The following is an 18966-nucleotide window of genomic DNA, read 5'->3' on the forward strand; positions in this document are numbered from 1 at the left end:
CTTGGTGGTAGAGGAGGGAGCATGGGGAGATAGAGCTGGGTGAGGACAGGGAAGTATTCAGATGATAAAGGTCTAGAGCAGGGCTTCCCTGGTGCTGCAGTGGTTGAGAGTCCGCCTGCCGATGCAGGGGACACAGGTTCGTGCCCCGTTCTGGGAGGATCCCACATGCCGCGGAGTGGCTGGGCCCGTGGGCCATGGCCGCTGAGCCTGCGCGTCCGGAGCCTGTGCTCCGCAGCGGGAGAGGCCACAACAGTGAGAGGCCCGCGTACTGCAAAAAATAAAAAAATAAATAAATATAAATAAAGGTCTAGAGCATATGTTGTTGGTGGGAGTGTGAAATGATACAGCCACTTTGGGAAAAGGTCTGGCAGTTTCTTGTAAAATTAAACGTATACCTATACAGTGGCCTAGCACTCACATTCTTGAGTATTAGGTATTTACCCAAGAGAAATAAAAACATGGAACACAAAAAGACTTGTACAAGAACGCGTAGAGAGCTTTGTTCATAATAGTTCCAAATTTGAAATAACCCAAATGTCTTATCTGTAAGAGAGAGGATAAACAGGTCAGCAGTAAAAGTGACAAACTACTGACACACTCCACAGTATAAACTATTATGATGAGGGAAAGATCCTTACACAAAAAAGCACATACTGTATGGTTGCATTTATATGAAGTTTTAAAGTTGGCAAAACTAGAAATAGATTTAAAAAATCAAAACAGAGGTTGTCTCTAGGGGGGATATGAGAGTGGGATTGTCTGGAAAGGGGTATGAGGGAACTTTCTGGGTTATAGAAAGGTTTTATATCTTGATAGGGGTTTGGGTTACACGAGTGTATGTGTTTATCAAAATTCATCCAATAATACACTTGAGATTTATACATTTCACTGTAACTAGATTTTATTTCTACTCGACCTCCACAAAAGAACCATGAATTCTGAATACGAGTTAAAGAGATGCATGCTGACGTGTTTAGGGTGAAGTGCACTGAGGTCTGCACCTTACTTGGAAATGCATCAAAAATAAGATGAGTTGATGGTTGTGTAGATGGATGATAAATATGTGATAAAACAAGTGTAGCAAAATGTTAATAATTGTAGACTCTAGGTGGTGAGTATATGGATGTTTGCAGTATGGTCTTTTCAATTTTGCTGTGTGTTTGAAATTTCTCACAATAAAATGGGGGAAAATATAAAGGTTCTTAACGTACTGCTGTGTTAAGGAATTTGGTCTTTATTCTGGCTTTGGGGAGTTAATGAATGCTTTTAAGAGGAGTTTTTAGATACGAATTTTAGAATGGAAAGAGATTCAAGGCATGGAAACTTAGGATTCTATTTTAGTTCCAGTAAAAAAAGAGAAGTATATGAAGGAGCATCAGGGATGGAAGAGAAGTGTGGATTCCAGAGAGGTTTAGGGGATAGAATTGTTAAGACTTGGGGAAATCAACTTGGGTGATGGTGAGAGTTGAGGTGGAGAGGAGATTGTGAACTGGTGCACAAGTACTGGGTAAGGAGCCACGACCTAGGGGTGGGTGCATGACGGTGATGGGTAGTACAGTCAGATATCCTGAACCTCAGAGGAAAGGCTTTAGTGTGAAGTTAGGTTGGAGTGCTCTGTGATTAGCTGTTGGGAGCTGAGAAAACATCACCCTGCTTCCCAGGATGAGGGCTCATCTCCCACATAACTAGGAGGGTCGAGGCAGATTAGGATGACCTGGATAAAGCAGATGTGTCTGGAGATCAGTTCTAGCGAAACATAAAGAATTGAAAACTTTTATATCATGTACCTTTGATGTCAGTGCCTGTCCCAGGAGAACAGAAGACACAGCTTAACCTGGCTTCTGAGCTCAAATCACCACAGTAGAAAACGCTCTTTCTGGAACAGGATGCTTTTTCCGGAACAGGATGCTGTTTCTGGAACAGAGCTAGTTAACCTGATCTTACTACAAAAGCGCAAAGTGCAGAACATGAAGTACGCTTTGAAGCATGAAGTTAAAGTGGAATGTTCTGGAATTAGCACTTGGAACCTGAGAGACCGTCAGCCAAGCTTTGGCTTTGCCAAAACCCCAGTTCTCCTTTGGAGACTGTGGACCAGTAACACATCAAACGTTGGTGGAAATGATTCGAGCCGGAGCTTGAGTGTCTGTGGCGGGCGGTGACGAACCCGGGCACGGATGTCGTGCCCTCTGGCTGACCCCAGCTGCTCTCTTGGTTTGCACACCACTTACTAGAAGATTGCTGGCACCCGTGGCTTGGGCCGGGGGTGGGGTTGAGACAGTTCACGCCCGAGAGGCTCTCTGCTTGTTCGCGTGAGGGATGAGGCAGCACCGAGCAAGGGGGAGTTTGATTTCTTTTCCTTCTCAACTGAAGAGGGTTTCATTTCCAGCTCAAGTGTTCTTTTTAAAAGACGGGGTCACAGGCGGAACAAGTACCACTCTGCGACAGCACAGAGATTTCTGTGAAGATGCAGCTCGTGCGTGTTGCCCCAGTACGCTGTCCAGTTGGCTTAGTCTCAGACGACCCTCGGCCGTACTGAGCCACACGCTCAGGGTTTTTCTCTGGGGGGCGGGCTGCCTCTTCAATTAGTGTCCCTTCTACCCCATACTAGAGTCTAACCTTCTGAAAAGCTCGCACTGTATACAGTGTGGTTTGGTTTGGTTTGGTTTGGTGTGATGTGGGATTTTTTTTTTTTTTTTGGTTTCCTTAGGGTGCTAGGCAAGCACTTGAGGATCTTTTATGCAGGGGCCACTGTGCTGCATGACACAGGCCACAGTGAGTTATTCGTTGTCCTTGCCCTTGTGCAGTTTACAGGGTTCAGGGAAAGAAGGCATCAAACCAGGAATTACCTACCTAAGTATTTAACTATACTCCTGCTACATTCCGAAGGAAAAGAGGAGGGTGCTGTGCGAAACAAGGATGTAACCTGATCGGAAGTGGGGGTGGGGGCCAGGGGCAGTCAGGGGAGGCCCAACCAAGGCGGTAACACGTAGCCTGAAACTTGAGGGCTGACTCGTAGAAGCTGGTCAGGCCAAGAATGAGGTGAATAGGGCAAAGGGAGAGGCATGCACAGCAATCTTTAGGTAGTGTGGGGCACAAGCAACATCAAGAAGAAAGAAGGCGATTGTGGCTGGAACAGAGTGAGCAGTGAGAGGCTGTGGTGAGAATGAGGTTGGAGAGAGAGAGAGATCACATCCTATCATGCGGTGCCTTGCAGGCCGTGCCAGCATTTGGAGTTTCCTTCTAAGGAGCCAGAAGCCACTGAGGAGTTTCAAACAGGAGAATGATATTCAATTTCTGTTTTTATAAGATCACCCTGGCTTGTAATAATAGAGAAGAGAAAGTTGGCTCAGTGTGATCTGGGGATGTCAGTGAACAAAGGATATGGCCCTGCTGACGTCTCTCATCATTTCTCTCTACATTTGCTAGACAGCCAAGCCCATGGAAACAGTTCAGACAAGGTGGGCCCGGTGGCTCTGGGAAAGGCCCTCTTCTGGTTGGTCTCAGCTGATGACAGGCCAGGTCCAATGTGCTCTGGTTCTATGCGCAGTAATGCACAAGCCTCTGGTGTGTGTGAGCCAACTTGATTTCTTAAACGCTAACCTTTGTTCCAGGTAGGCAGGTGCCTTCTCTGGAAATGTCTATTATTATTATTATTTTTTTTTTTTTTAAAGACTCATGCCAAAAGAGAATGGAGATGAACTGGAGATGTTCCCTAGTTGTTGCAGTCCTAGAAAGGAAGAGCCACCTGCCAGCTGTCCCGTGTTCAACCGGGGCTGTGGCCTTCCTTGGGTTCCGTTGATGTTTCTGTATCACTGCCAGAGTTTGCCAGTGGCTGACTCTGTGCCCACAGCTCCCGATGGAGAGGGAGGAAGTTGAGTACCTCAAGTCATCTCCCATCTGGGTGTTCTTCCTGCCTGGGGATAGGACTGCTTTGACATGTTCCCCAGAAAGAGTTGGCACATGGTGATTTTTAATTTGAGGCAAGTGAGGAGAGATTGATGTTAAAAAACAAACCCCAAGTCCCCACTGAAATCAGTGTTGACAAATGCTTCAAATTGACCTTTTCTCCTGCAGAATCTTTGCTGTGCTCCTTGCCATCTGTTCTAGAGTTTAGAACATTTTTGTTCCTTCCGAAACTTCTGGCCAAGTTGTCTTGAATAAATTGTGGATGGATGTTTGTCAGCCTCTTCGTCGTCACTCCCCGTGGGAGCTGACAAACATTGCAAACAGTGCACTCAAGTTCTCCCTCTCACCGGGCCACTGAGGGAGGCCAAGCTTTGGACAGGCCCCTTGGCTTTCACCATGTCTTTTCCCTAACCTTCCCTGATAATGGAGGTGTCTTGTAGGGTCCGCTGCAGGGAAGGAGGGAGGGACGGCAGCATGGGAGAGTGGACCAAGGTCAGGGCCAGGAATTGGTATGCCTGCTTTTCAGTCCTGGCCCTGCCTCTAGGTGGCGGTACTAGGGAGGCCACTTGGGCTTTTCTCCATGCCTCAGTTTCCCAGCTAGTCAAGTAGAGATTGTCGTACATGTCCTGCTGCTTCACAAGGCTCTCATAAAGGTTGAGGCAGGGCTGTCTCATTCAGTCCAAGCCTGGAAATAGGTTTCCTTAACTTGCACAGGGGTGAAGAGATTTTCTAAAGTTGTAGCTGGGATTTAAAAAGTGGGAGATTTCTCCTAAAAATCTAGCTTCTCTTGGAAATCAAAAAACTTGGCAACCCTCAGCCCACGTTCCTCCATGGCAGCAACTGGCCTTCACTGAGGAGCGGCTGCCCCGTGAGCTGGGCATGCACTTTCTGGTTTGCACAGTCTCACCACTCCCCGTGATCTCCCATCATTAGACTCCCTCTGTACACTTTGTTATACCTGCACTGTTTCCCTCCGTTAGATCATCTGTCTGGCCCCTGTAGGTATTTGAGTTTATGCCCTTTATCTCAAGAAGATACGCCAGATTTAGAACTTTATGGTAAGTCAGATGTCTATCACACAAATACAAAGAACTTTGGTGGGGAGGAGGTAAGGAGGGAACCTATATTCATCACATACCACCTATGTGCTCAGTGCTTTGCCTGTCGTTTAATCCTCCCCAAAGCTAAGAGGTAGCTCTCAGCTGCCCTTGACAGGTGAGAGGACAGGGCCTCAGTGAGATCATGGCTTTCCTGAGCTGGGGTTTGAACCTCATCTGTTGGACTCTAAAGGAATACTCCACCGTCTCAGTGTAAAGTGGACGTGGTGGCCCCGCCTCCCCCCGCCCCCCAGGCTGCCTGTGCACATTTGTGTCTGTGGTAGGCTAGTAGGTAAGGGCCGTCTGCATGACTTTCAGTGCTGTAGTCCTTTTTTCTTCATAAAATACTTTTACATAGGGCTACAGAATATTCTTTGGGTTTTTTTCTCCTTTAAAGCAGAGTTTCCCCCCTTTTTTCTAGCATCTTTTTCAGAATGAATAATAAGCAGATAAAAGGAAGCTGTGTGCAGAGCCCTACTCTTAAGTGGAGCCACTTTCCCTCGTGGGACCACTGCAGCACCTCCTGTAATCCTATGTCTCTGAGCAAACCGTTCATTTACATACCACTCATTTTGCCTTAATTTCTGCAGTTGAGGAAATGGACACCAAAGAGATCCAGCAACTCGTCCAGTGTTACCTTTTCTTTTACATCTCCCGGATACATCCCACTTTAACTGGGTTCTCTCTCTGATTCTTTAGTTAAGCTTCAGGAGGCTGTTTTATTCTAGTTTTCTCTTCCTCAAGTAATTCCAAGAGAAACTGCATTAAGTAAACAGTATTCATCAGAGTAAACCTTATTTTGAAAGAGAAATGCAGAATTTGTAGGATGGAGAAGTGGAGGACACGAGCAGAGTGTGAAGTTTTCCTCACTTCGTTTTGTTTCCTCACTTTAGTTTGTCTGCTCTTATCTCACACAAGTGGAAGCCATTCCTAAAGGTGTAGATGGGGCTTATGATAGGAAATGAAGTCCCTTTTACCTGCAGGAAATAAGCAAGCAGCAGGTTTTAGTGCCCCGACTCTAGGCCCGATTTTTAAATATCCACCAAAACCTCTTTGGCAGCAAATCCAGAAACCCTGTTTCAGCACCAGGATGGGCTTTGTCTCATGGTCTCATCATTCTCATTGTCTGCCCACCTGTTTCCCATCTCCGTGCATGTCACTGCTCACATCATCAGTTTGGTGTTTTCCTTCTCTTCCCTATCACCTTCCCTCCCGATCCCTCACTCGTCCTTGCTAAGTGGAGTCACTGGTGTCTTGATTCATTCAGAACAGCCCCCAAGGCCTGGTACCAGCTAGCATGATTCCATATTTGAGATTAAGCCAGGAGAGGTACTACACTTACTTCAAAAGCCCCATTGCCAGTGTTGAATATTTATGGCCAGGCTCCTTGAAGAGGTTGTGTTTATTAAAAGATTTCAGTCAAGATAATGATGTTGATGACCATGATCTCTTGCTGATGTCAGAGTTGAGATTTTAGAAATTATATAACACCCCCCCCCCATGTATTACAAATTCTTACCTGCCTTTTTCTCCCAGGATAGAACTAGGCATTTCTGTCATCTTTGCTTGAGAGGTAGAAGTCCAAGTTATCTCAGTAATTTCATTGGTGACTCCATGATCCTATGCTTACTAAAGCCTTTTATCAGTAAAGTGGAAAGCAGGTAATCCTAAGAGTTTAAACAATGAAGGATCTATTGGGAAATGCAAATTAAAACCACAATTAAAAACTACCACTGGCATTTTTCACAGACCTAGAACCAAAAATTTCACAATTTGTATGGAAACACAAAAGACCCCGAATAGCCAAAGCAATCTTGAGAATGAAAAACGGAGCTGGAGAAATCAGGCTCCCTGACTTCAGACTATACTACAAAGCTACAGTAATCAAGATGGTATGGTACTGGCACAAAAACAGAAATATAGATCAATGGAACAGGATAGAAAGCCCAGAGATAAACCCACGCACATATGGTCACCTTATCTTTGATAAAGGAGGCAGGAATGTACAGTGGAGAAAGGACAGCCTCTTCAATAAGTGGTGCTGGGAAAACTGGACAGGTACATGTAAAAGTATGAGATTAGAACACTCCCTAACACCATACACAAAAATAAGCTCAAACTGGATTAAAGACCTAAATGTAAGGACAGAAACTATCAAACTCTTAGAGGAAAAACATAGGCAGAACACTCTATGACATAAATCAGAGCAAGATCCTTTTTGACCCACCTCCTAGAGAAATGGAAATAAAAACAAAAATAAACAAATGGGACCTAATGAAACTTCAAAGCTTTTGCACAGCAAAGGAAACCATAAACAAGACCAAAAGACAACCCTCAAAATGGGAGAAAATATTTGCAAATGAAGCAACTGACAAAGGATTAATCTCCAAAATTTACAAGCAGCTCAATAACAGAAAAACAACCTAATCCAAAAATGGGCAGAAGACCTAAATAGACATTTCTCCAAAGAAGATATACAGTCTGCCAACAAACACATAAAAGAATGCTCAACATCATTAATCATTAGAGAAATGCAAATCAAAACTACAATGAGGGGCTTCCCTGGTGGCGCAGTGGTTGAGAGTCCGCCTGCCGATGCAGGGGACATGGGTTCGTGCCCCAGTCTGGGAAGATCCCACATGCCGCGGAGTGGCTGGGCCTGTGAGCCATGGCCGCTGGGCCTGCGTGTCCAGAGCCTGTGCTCCTCAACGGGAGAGGCCACAACAGTGAGAGGCCCGCGTACCGCAAAAAAAAAAAAAAAAAAAAAATACAATGAGATATCATCTCACACCAGTCAGAATGGCCATCATCAAAAAATCTATAAACAATAGATGCTGGAGAGGATGTGGAGAAAAGGGAACACTCTTGCACTGCTGGTGGGAATGTGAATTGGTACAGCCACTATGGAGAACAGTATGGAGGATCCTTAAAAAACTACAAGTAGAACTACCATATGACCCAGCAATCCCAGTACTGGGCATATACCCTGAGAAAACCATAATTCAAAAAGAGTCATGTACCACAATGTTCACTGCAGCTCTATTTACAATAGCCAGGAGATGGAAACAACCTAAGTGTCCATCATCGGATGAACGGATAAAGAAGATGTGGCACATATATACAATGGAATATTACTCAGCCATAAAAAGAAACGAAATTGAGTTATTTGTAGTGAGGTGGATGGACCTAGAGTCTGTCATACAGAGTGAAGTAAGTCAGAAAGAGAAAGACAAATACCGTATGCTAACACATATATATGGAATCTAAGAAAAAAAAATGTCATGCAGAACCCAGAGGTAAGACTGGAATAAAGACACAGACCTACTAGAGAATGGACTTGAGGATATGGGGAGGGGGAAGGGTAAGCTGTGACAAAGTGAGAGAGTGGCATGGACATATATACACTACCAAACGTAAAATAGCTAGTGGGAAGCAGCTGCATAGCACGGGGAGATCAGCTCGGTGCTTTGTGACCACCTAGAGGGGTGAGATAGGGAGGGTGGGAGGGAGGGAGACGCGAGGGGGAAGGGATATGGGAACATATGTGTGTGTGTGACTGATTCACTTTGTTATGAAGCAGAAACTAGCACACCATTGTAAAGCAATTATACTCCAATAAAGATGTAAAAAAAAATAGATATGGGAACATAAAAAAAACACAATTAAATATCACTACACACTCACTAGAATGACTAAAATAAGAAGACCAGTAATACCAAGTGTTGATGATAAAACGGGGTCTGTATCCCTATGTGGCAGTAATTACCTTGAGTTGTACGGTAGCTGTTCCTTTCCATGGGCCATGTGCTTGGGTTTGCCACTGTCTCCACCAGTCTCTGCAGCCTTTCCTGTAGTAACATTAAGAGGAGAGTTAGTTCATTTTTGAGGCCTCGTTATGTGTCAGGCACTACTCTAGGGCACGAAGATACAGAGGGGAACCAAGCAGACAAAATCTCTAAATTCACAGTGAGTGGTAAGTACCCATCCACATCATCAAAAATTAGAGGGAGATAGTTAGACCAAGAGTGCTATGTATTTTAGGGAAAGTGGGAGAAAGCATGTTTCTTTGTGGAAGTAAAAAAAATTTTTTTTTAATTTATTTATTTTTGGCTGCGTTGGGTCTTCATTGCTGCACGTGGGCTTTCTCTAGTTGTGGCGAGCAGGGGCCACTCTTCATTGCGGTGCACGGGCTTCTCATTGCGGTGACTTCTCTTGTTGTGCAGCACGGGCTCTAGGCGTGTGGGCTTCAGTAGTTGTGGCGCGTGGGCTCTAGAGCGCAGGCTCAGTAGTTGTGGCGCATGGGCTTAGTTGCTCCGCAGCATGTGAGATCTTCCCGGAGCAGGGCTTGAACCTGTGTCCCCTGAATTGGCAGGTGGATTCTTAACCACTGCGCCACCAGGAAAGCCCAAAAAGTATTTCTATATTTAAAGTTAATAGGTAAAAGTGTGTCTGTGTCAAAATTATCCTGCCTCTTTCACTTACCTCACATAATGGATCAGATCCTTTTTCCCTTTATGATTCAATAAATTCATGAATTTTCCCACAAATGGATTTCAGTGTAATCATGGAGATTATCTTAGTTTCAGACAATGCCAGTAGGCAGCGAGATTGGCACAGGCTCCCGTGGGCAGACTGGCACAGGCTCTGCTGAATGTTAGCTTTTCTTACCTCTGTCCAACCTCTCCCCAGCTCAGCTTTAGATTTTTCCATTTAATCAAGATCTAGGGATGCACCTCAACCTGAGGTAAGCACCTCGGGCTTCCCTGGTGGCGCAGTGGTTGAGAGTCCGCCTGCCGATGCAGGGGACACGGGTTCGTGACCCGGTCCGGGAAGATCCCACATGCTGCAGAGAGGCTAGGCCCATGAGCCATGGCCGCTGAGCCTGTGCGTCCGGAGCCTGTGCTCCGCAACGGGAGAGGCCAAAACAGGGAGAGGCCTGCGTACCGCAAATAAAAAGAAAGAACAAACAAACAAAAAAGCCATTAAGGTAAGCACCTCTCTTGAAGTCTTATAGCTGCCTTCTGTAATCCCCGCACCCTCTTTAGCTGCGGCTGAGAATCTTATTACCCTGATCTGTGTGGTGGATGTGGGCCTGTGGTGGAGAAGTGTCTCGAGTCGTGCTCTGTGCCCTCTACCTTAAATTTACACTCTGTTTGGTCAACTACATGGTGTAAGTGGTTAACATCTTTAAAGGGACAAATCCTTTCAGGCTTCAATTTTTGATCTCATGATCAAGAAACCCTGATATAAATGCTTCTCACCTGCAAATAAGCTCTTTTATAGGCATAGATGCCTAGAACGTGGTTCTGTCTATGTGAAGCATAGTGGTTCATTGCGTTGCCTTTAGATTTATGTTGGTCATAGGCTTTGAGGATCTGGGCTGGCTCTTCTCAACCAGTTGTCCTTGACTGGATCATGTGGTAGGCCTCTGACCCGTTTCTTCAGTCTGGTCTGGAAAGGTCATCTTGCTACCTGGCAAAGAAAGCTGACTGCTCCCATCTGGTGGCAGTTATCTCAAGTTGCCGCATCACCAACCTGCTTCTAAAGACTTGCCTCATTCTTTAGTGGTGCCATGCATCACAGAACTGCAGGAACTGGTCATTCCCAGCTTTTGTTCTGCAGGACTGTCAGGTGTGTCCTTATTCTCTAAATGAGTATTGCATAGTTTTCACTAAGATAAGTGAAGTGGAAAGAACATTTTTTAGATAATCAGGACGGTGAAACTGGTCCAGGTTCTGCCCATAACTAGCCACGGGATCCTAAGCCTCACTTGTTTCCTCCCCCCATAAAGCAAACTGCTTGGACTAAGGCTCTCTCGAAACACTACTGGTGCAAAGTCTGTAGTTCTGTGATTTTTTTTTTAATTCAAAATATCTGTAAAATGAAAACCCTCTTGTATTATTCACAAAACAATTATGACTATACATAGAAATTTTATAATTTATACTATCATTTTCCCCAATTTTATTTTATTTTTTTTCATTTTCCCCAATTTTAATTGTTAAGACACATCATGAATTTAATGGCTTTTGGCAGGGGGGAAAGGAAGACAAATACTACTGCATTAAATGTACATATTTATTACAAGAAAATTCTGATATCCTAAAAATTAAAATGTAAAAAATATGCATCTTAGAATTGAGGAGGTTTTTTTTGCATGTGTAATTAGACCTCTACTTGTCAATGCATGCTAGAATTTTTAAAATCTTCTATAGTAAATACTCCAAATTGTAGAGTTAAATTGACAGCTGAGCAGTATGAGTGGACTTTAAAGTATTACAAGAAAATGTTACTGAGGTACAAAACTTAGAGACATGACAGCTGAAACGAAAGATTGTATGGTGAACTTCACTGTTTATCTGAGTACTGAAGAGCACAAGGACAGGAAATATACAAGCATGCAGTCTTTGATAAATCATTATCAAAATGCACTTTTGGAATATTTGAGCCCATTAAACAATTTTTTTAACACAGAATTTTGTGTGTATTTTATGAAAACGTGCAACAGTGCTTTATGATTAAAGCTCTCTTTGGTTGCATGGTACAGAATCTGACTCAAGTTAATTTGAAAAAGAACAGTTATTTTAAAGATACAACAGGAAATATCTTGAACATCAACAGACAGGTACTGGAGGGCTGCTGGGTCTCAGAGGATTTAGAGTGGAATGATTGGGACCCAAGTCTTATATCTCAGGTCTGAGGTCTCTATAATCACTGCTAATTACCTTGTATCAATTTTGCACGTGGCTGCTTGCCCCAGTACTATGCCATGACCTCAGCTCAACTTCCTGTACTGCTGACTTGTCTCTGTGTTCGGCTCCATCCAATTAGACATCACCTCCGTGCAAAGAATAGCCTAGCAATTTTTTTCACTACCCAGGGTCAGTGCGCAGGATAGTTCAAGCTAAATTATGCAGGTGTGTGAGCAGGCAGATGGACTAAGTGTCTGATATAACTGCTGCTTATCCCAAAGCCTTCAACTTTGATAGCTTTGCTGCACATTATCTACCCAAACCCCTCTTAACAGTGGCACTGAATGCCTCATACAGTGTTTGGGGAGTGAGGTCAAGGTTAGGAGCTCTAAGAATTTGTGGGACGCTAAGGCATAACCAATTCAGAGCACTGAAGAATTTCTTTTGGAGTTATAGTAACTTCTTTTAATGAATGATGAACTGTCTTTTAGAGAAGGGTTAGTGCAGACATTAAAAACTCTGCCCAGTAATCGTCATACTTGCCTGGTGTCTGCTGTGTAGAATAGTACTTTCCTAACTATGTCTATGTCTTCTCAACAGCCCATGAGGTAGGGAGGGCAGGAGGAATCCTCAGAGTGTATTGTTGATTTGAGTTGGGGGATGGGGTGAGGAAGGATGAGAAAAAAGGAAGAGAAGGAGATTCTTGAAATTAATTGCCAACTATTCATAGAGCAATTCTTGAAATAATTTCCGAGCCTCTCTTTAAGTGTTGGACTTACGTTTTTTTAAAGAAGTCCTTGGTTGAATCTAATCTCTTTGAGCCTCTGTTTTCTTCAGCTAGTAATTGTTGTCTTAAGGGAAAAAATATCACCCAGCCTCACAGGATTGTGGTATGAATTAAACAAGAGCTCACAGCGCCTAGGATAGCAGTTGGAATGTAGTTGGTTCTTTTTTTTCATCCGTTCATTCATCTGTTTATCTGTAGTTTCTTTGGAAGATAATTACTGTTCTTCCTGTTTTTTTTTAGATAGACGTTTAGGAACAATTTTTCTTTCTTTACTTAAATGACCTCATATCCTTTTTTTTTGAATTTTATTTATTTATTTTTTATACAGCAGGTTCTTATTAGTTATCTACTTTATACATATTAGTGTATATATGTCAATCCCAATCTCCCAATTCATCCCACCACCACCTCCCCCGCCCATTTCCCCGCTGGTGTCCATACATTTGTTCTCTACATGTGCCTCTATTTCTGCCTTGCAAGCTGGAGGAACACTTTTTCTGACTTGCTACCCAATCCCACATGTGATACCTTTGAGTCCCCAGAATCTTAAGAATGCTTTCTATGCCAGACCAGCCCTAGGCCTAGCTGATGATGACATCAGTACCATTAACAGTGACATCAGCAAACTACAGCCACCATGGTCATTTGATTGACTTTTTAAACATGACTCAAAAGAGCTTGTATGTGTGTTTCTCTCACAGGTGGATTTGCTATCGTGTTTCTGGTGAGGACAAGCAATGGGATGAAATGTGCCTTGAAACGCATGTTTGTCAACAATGAGCATGATCTCCAGGTGTGCAAGAGAGAAATACAGATAATGGTAAGGCTGCCCCTCAGACTTGGGACTGCTTGTTTAAAATGGGGAGAGGGACTGTGCCCTCTCATGAGAAAGCCAATGGGGGGCTTCTTCCCTTCCCTGAGATGGCAGAGAGGCCTTGCACAAAATGGGAGGGAACAGCCATGGGGTGTAGGGCGCTACTCCTGCCTTAGTCACTCTTAGCTAGAGAGTTGAGGAGAAAGGAGCATAGTGAGAGAACCGACCAATTTTCAGGTCAGAGAAATAGTTTGAGGCATTGGGAAAAATGTACTTAACAACTTTGTTCCCAGAATTAACTATGGAGATCCTAGCTTCCCAACAAACCTCCTCTTTCCATCTTATCATCTATCAGCTACCAGTCCTAGTTTTCAACCCTCTCAAGCCCTTCAGCATTCCGTGAACATATCCTTCCATACCTTTATATTACGTAAACGTAGTTCTTTCCCCCGGAATGCTTTTCCCTTTTTTTTTTTTTTTTTTTTTTGCCTAGAAACTGCTTACTCATACAGTACTCTGTGATCCCATTTATAAAAGTCTAAGAACAAGCAAAAGTGATCTGTGGTAACAGAGATCAGAAAGTGGTCATCTGGGTGTGGAAAATTCACTAGAAAGGGGTATGTGGGAACTTCCTAGGCCATGGAAATTGTTCTGTGTCTTGTTTTAGGTAGTGGTTATGGCTACACCATTGTCTGAACTCAGTTGGACACCTTAAGATCTGTGCATTTTATTATATATTAATTATATCTCACATCTTAAAAACTTAATAAGTTTTCAAGATTTCGGTTCATATTGTGTTTAAAGAAAGAGACCCTATCTGTTAGATATATGATGAAATATTTGTGGATGAAATAATATGATTTCTTGAAATTAAACGAGTGGATTTAGAAGAGAAACAAGATTGGCGATGAGTTGATTACTGTATAAGCAGGGTGATGATACGGTATATGGGAATTTGTTGGAGTTGTCTCTTTCTTTCACTTCTGTTTGACATTATACATTTAAGAAATTTGGATAGTCTTTGTGTTTCCACAGTACTTTTCTTTATGCCAATTATATTGATTACCTTGTTACTTTATAAGTGATGCTGCCTTTAGAAAGTAAGTTATTTAAAATCAGAAACTTTGTATTCCAGTGCACTACCTGACATAAAGTAAATACTTAAACTTTGGATGAACTGAATGTGTGAATAATGGTCATAGCAGATGCAGATGTTCACCTAGAGGTGATGACTCCTTTGTGCCCTACATTTTAATACTCTTGGTTTTTTTAAAATTTTATTTTATTTATTTATACAGTAGGTTCTTATGAGTTATCTATTTTATACATATTAGCATATATATATGTCAATCCCAATCTCCCAATTCATCCCCCTCCCTGCCCCCTCTTTCCCAGTGCTCCTGCTAAGAGTAGAGAGAGGCCCAAAAAATGGTGAGGGTGGCATTGTAGGGATTCCACCAGGCTTTGCTTGCCCTGGTGGGGTTGCCCTTTCAGTGGCTACTTAGAGTAACAAGTTGTACAATTTAGGATTTTAGAGAGCCTGGTACTATGTAGATTCCAGAAGGCTGCAACTATTTGGGAAGGAACTGTTGGTAGAAATAAGTGTTGCTGTCATCATTGCAAAACAGACAAAAACCCCCCAAGGCTTATATACATACAGCCAGGGCCACGTGGAACTGTCTGCAAGGCACCAACGTCCTCCCTCTCCCCTGCCACTCAGCTGCAAACAGCTGTGCTCACTGTATTTCCCTTCCTCCACCCAGTGTTTTCGGGATGCTATTCCTCCTTCTCCTCCCACCTTGCCTCTTCCTTGCTCAGCTCTCGCACTCCATTTGCTCTCTTTGCTTCTGCTCTTTCCTCTGCCTGGAATGCGTTTCTCATTCATTTTCTGGTGTTAGAAGAGTAATCCCACTCTTTAACTTTCTCCCACTCATTCAGAAACATTTTTGGAGGGCTTTCTTTGTGCTGGGCAGGTGCTGGAGTAAAGGAGCTAAGAAGATGCGGGCCCCTTTGGAGCTCACAAATTAATGGACCTGATTAGGAATTAAATTACGTGATTCAAGTTCTGGCCCAGCCATGTATTAGCTGCGAGAGTTTTGTTTTTTAATTTATCTTTTCAAAACTTAAATACCCATATAGTTGAACTAAGCTTATTACAAAAAAAACATCAAGCAATTCCCTGAGGGGGCCTCCTATGCCACTGCAAGGTCCCAGAGGCCACCACTTTTAGTGGATTCATTTGATATATTTCTAAATAGCAGGCTGATATTGCTAATTCTTTTCCCCCCCCTCCATTTTAGGCGTTACATACTATGGAAGGTAAAAAGTTAACTCTCTTTCATCGCCTGCATGCCCTTCACTCTAAATACTTGCATTATTCTCATCTCTCATTCTGCCACAATAGCAGTATGTTTGGCAGTATGTTAGTTATATTAGTATTAGTTTTTACATTATTATGTAAGAAAACGTTATTTTTGCTAAGTCTTCTAAGTGGACTCTGATTACTATTCCTTTCTTACATAATTCTCTTTTCACTGGAATTAATAATCATCTTGTCTTTTAGGTTTTTTAAATCTTAGTTTTCTGTGTACTTTTGTGCAACTTAATTTCAAACTCTCCCCAAGTTGTTTAAATCATTTTAAAAATACTTTTGAACACAGTTAGTGTTCTGTCTGTTTTATCTTCTTGAAGAAATCTCTCTCAGTCTTTGGACTTGAGGGAATATAGGTTGGTTGCTCTCTAGGCCTCATTTACTTCTTATCGTGGAATTTTCTAGCTATTCTCTTTGCTTCTCTTTCTCGTTAGATTTGTTGACTCCTCTTTTTGCTCTGCTTTCTCCTTTTGGTGGAACTTGTCCTCCAGGAGCTTCCTGATGTGCGGTAGGTAAATTTTGGAGAACTTGCAGGTCTGGAAATGTCTTCGTTTTACATTCACACATGTGATAGTTTGCATATAAAATTCTGGATTGGAAATCAGTTCATTAGATATGTGAAAGCATTGCTGTACTGTATTTTAGCTTTCATTGTTGAGCTTTGGGAAGTCCGAAGTCATTCTAATACTTGGTCCTTTGGCTGCGACCCATTTTTTCTCCCCAGAAGTTTATAAATTCTTCTTTGTTTACAGTGTTATGAAATTTGTTGATGATGTATACCTTGGTGTGTGCATTTCTTATTTATTTTAGTTGTTTGGTGGTCTCATTTAATCTAGAAACTTGTATCCTTATGTGGGGGGAATTTTAGTTTGTCTCATTTGATGATTTCCTTTTCTGTCTTCCTTCACTATCAGTATTTGGATGTTAGTTATCCTGAACTGATCTTCTAATTTTTTGTTTTCTTCCTTTTTTTTTTTCATGTCTTTGTCTTTCCCCGCTACATTCCAGCAGATTTTCTCAGCTTTATATTCAACCATCCTGTTGAATTTTTTATATATCAGGTTAATTTCTAAGACCTTCTTGTTGGTTTTGTTTTGTTTTGTTTTGGATTTTGATGAAATCCAGTTTATTAGTTTTTCCTTTTGTCAGTTGTGTTTTTGGTGTCATTTCTAAGAACTCTTTGCCTAGCTCTCCATTCCAAAGATTTTCTCTTATTTTTTTTTTTCTATAAGTTTTACATTTTGCATTTAAGTCTGTGACCCATTTTGAGTTAACTTTATATAAGGCATGAGACTTCGGTTGAAGAACATTTTGTTTCTTGTGGGTGTCCATTTGTTGAAAAGGCTATCTTTCCTCCATTGAATATTTTTGTCAAAAATCAGTTGGGCCTATTTGTGACGGTTGATCTCCAGACCTTTCTCTATTCTCTGTTCTGTCCCATTAATCTATGTGTCTATCCCTCTGCCAACACCACACAGCCTTGATTACTGTAGCTTTATAATGTCTTGAAATCAGGCTGATTCCTCCTACTTCTTTTTCTCCCAAAATTGTTTTTTTAACTATTCTAGTTCTTTTGTCTTTTCATATAAATTTTAGAATAAACTTATCTATATCTACAGAATGTCTTGCTATAATTTTGGTAGGAATTTCATTAAACTGTTACATCAGTTTGGGGAGAAATGGCCTCTTTTCTCTGTTTAGTCTTCCAATAAATGAACATGGCACCTCTCTGCATTTATTTACATCTTTGATTTCTTTCATCAGCATTGTGTAGTTTTCAGCATAATGGCCTTGTACATGTTCTTCGATTTATATCTAGGTTTTTGTTTTTGTTTTGAGTGATTATAAATGGTATTGGGTAATTAATTTTGGTGCCCATACTTTTATTGCTGGGATGTAGAAAATCACGTGATTTTTCTGTGTTTATTTTGTATCTTATAACCTTGCTGACCTTGTTTACTAGTTCTGGGAATTTTTTTCTCAATTCTTTAGGATGTTCTATATAGACCACCATGTCATCTGCAAATAGAGGCAGTTTTATTTTTTCCTTTCTGATCTGTTTGCCTTTAACTTCCTTCTCTAACGTGATTGCACTTCTCCCTCACTTATTTGTTTATTCAGTCATTTATTTATATCAGTATGGACTTATGCATATTAATTTTGTCCTTTTTTTTTTCCCTTTAACCTATTTGCTATCTTTGGTTCATACTGGGTAATTCCTATTGTTTTATCTTTCAGTTCACTGGTTCTTTCCTTTGTCCCTTCCATTCTGCTGATGAGCCCATCCATTGTACTTTTTACTTCCGTTATTGTATTTTCAGTTCAAAAATTTCCATTTGGTTCTTCTGTAGGTTTTCTGGGTTTTTGATGACACTTCCTGTTTCTTTGCTGAGGCTTTCTATTTGTTCATTTATTTCAAGCGTCACCGTAATTGCTGGTTTAAGCATTTTTTGTCACGACTGCTTTAAAATCATAGCTGGATGATTCTGTCTTTTTCGTCATCTTCATTTTGGCATCTATCGATTGCTGGGGTTTTTTCCATGTAGTTTGAGTTCTTCCTAGTTCTTGGTCTGATGAACTATATCAACACTTTCATATTGTGTTATAGATTCTGGATCTTATGTAAACCTTCTGTTTTAACTGTTTTCTGCTCTGGCAGGGGATTGATGGGTTTGGGGAATGCCCTCTTGTTACTACTAGGTGGGGATAGAAGTTCAGGTTTCCATAGGGCCTCTGTTTTTACCCCAGAAGGTGAAAGTTCACCTTCTCATTATTACTGGATTGGGGTGAAAATTCCAGTTTCCCGTTAGGCTTCCACTGATCCTTCCCTGGCTGGGAAGTAGGAGTGCCTTGCTACTGCTCCCCACGTGGCTTCAGTTGACACCATGGTGGTGGGAGTTGGCCTTGTTACCACTTGGTGGTTGTGGAAGTCTTGACTCTCCACTTGACCTCCTCTCACGGCACCTCAGAGATGAAGGTCTTGACTCCCTACTCAGCCGTCTCTGACGTTCCCCACCCTGAAGTGTAGGTTGGAGTGATTTGTTGCAGACTCATGAGAATGGAAGTCTAGGCTCTCCACTTGGCCTTTGCTGCCGTGACTGGGGTGGAGCTGCAGGTTTTTTCTGTGTTTTTTGGCTGGAATAGAGCAGTTATTTTCTATGGGTTCTGTCTTACTGGGTTGCCCCTTTTCTGGGTCTGACTGGAGAGAGCAGGCTTTCGTTGGGCTTTTTTGTGTTTTTGTCTGCACCCATTGGTGTTTTCAGTTTGCTGGCTTCTTCAGTTTTCGGTCTGGGAAACAT

The 18966-nt window shown here is 42.2% G+C and overlaps 1 protein-coding gene across 19 annotated transcripts in view; it reads left to right on the forward strand.

The window, feature by feature from the left end:
- AAK1 (AP2 associated kinase 1) overlaps positions 1-18966 on the forward strand; it is a 174856-nt gene that overhangs the window by 58196 nt on the left and 97694 nt on the right. For 18 of the 19 annotated variants that reach the window (XR_007471077.1, XM_049696387.1, XM_033400419.2 and 15 more), the window contains exon 3: positions 13184-13302. The exons of the other annotated variant lie outside the window; for it this stretch is intronic. Coding sequence is in view for 17 of the 18 variants with exons in the window: in XM_049696387.1 (XP_049552344.1) it covers positions 13184-13302 (119 nt within the window). In the remaining variant the exon portion in view is untranslated. The remainder of the gene's footprint in view (positions 1-13183; positions 13303-18966) is intronic. 19 annotated transcript variants of the gene reach the window in all.

Source organism: Orcinus orca, chromosome 13, assembly GCF_937001465.1.
Source record: "Orcinus orca chromosome 13, mOrcOrc1.1, whole genome shotgun sequence".
Taxonomy (NCBI): domain Eukaryota; kingdom Metazoa; phylum Chordata; class Mammalia; order Artiodactyla; family Delphinidae; genus Orcinus; species Orcinus orca.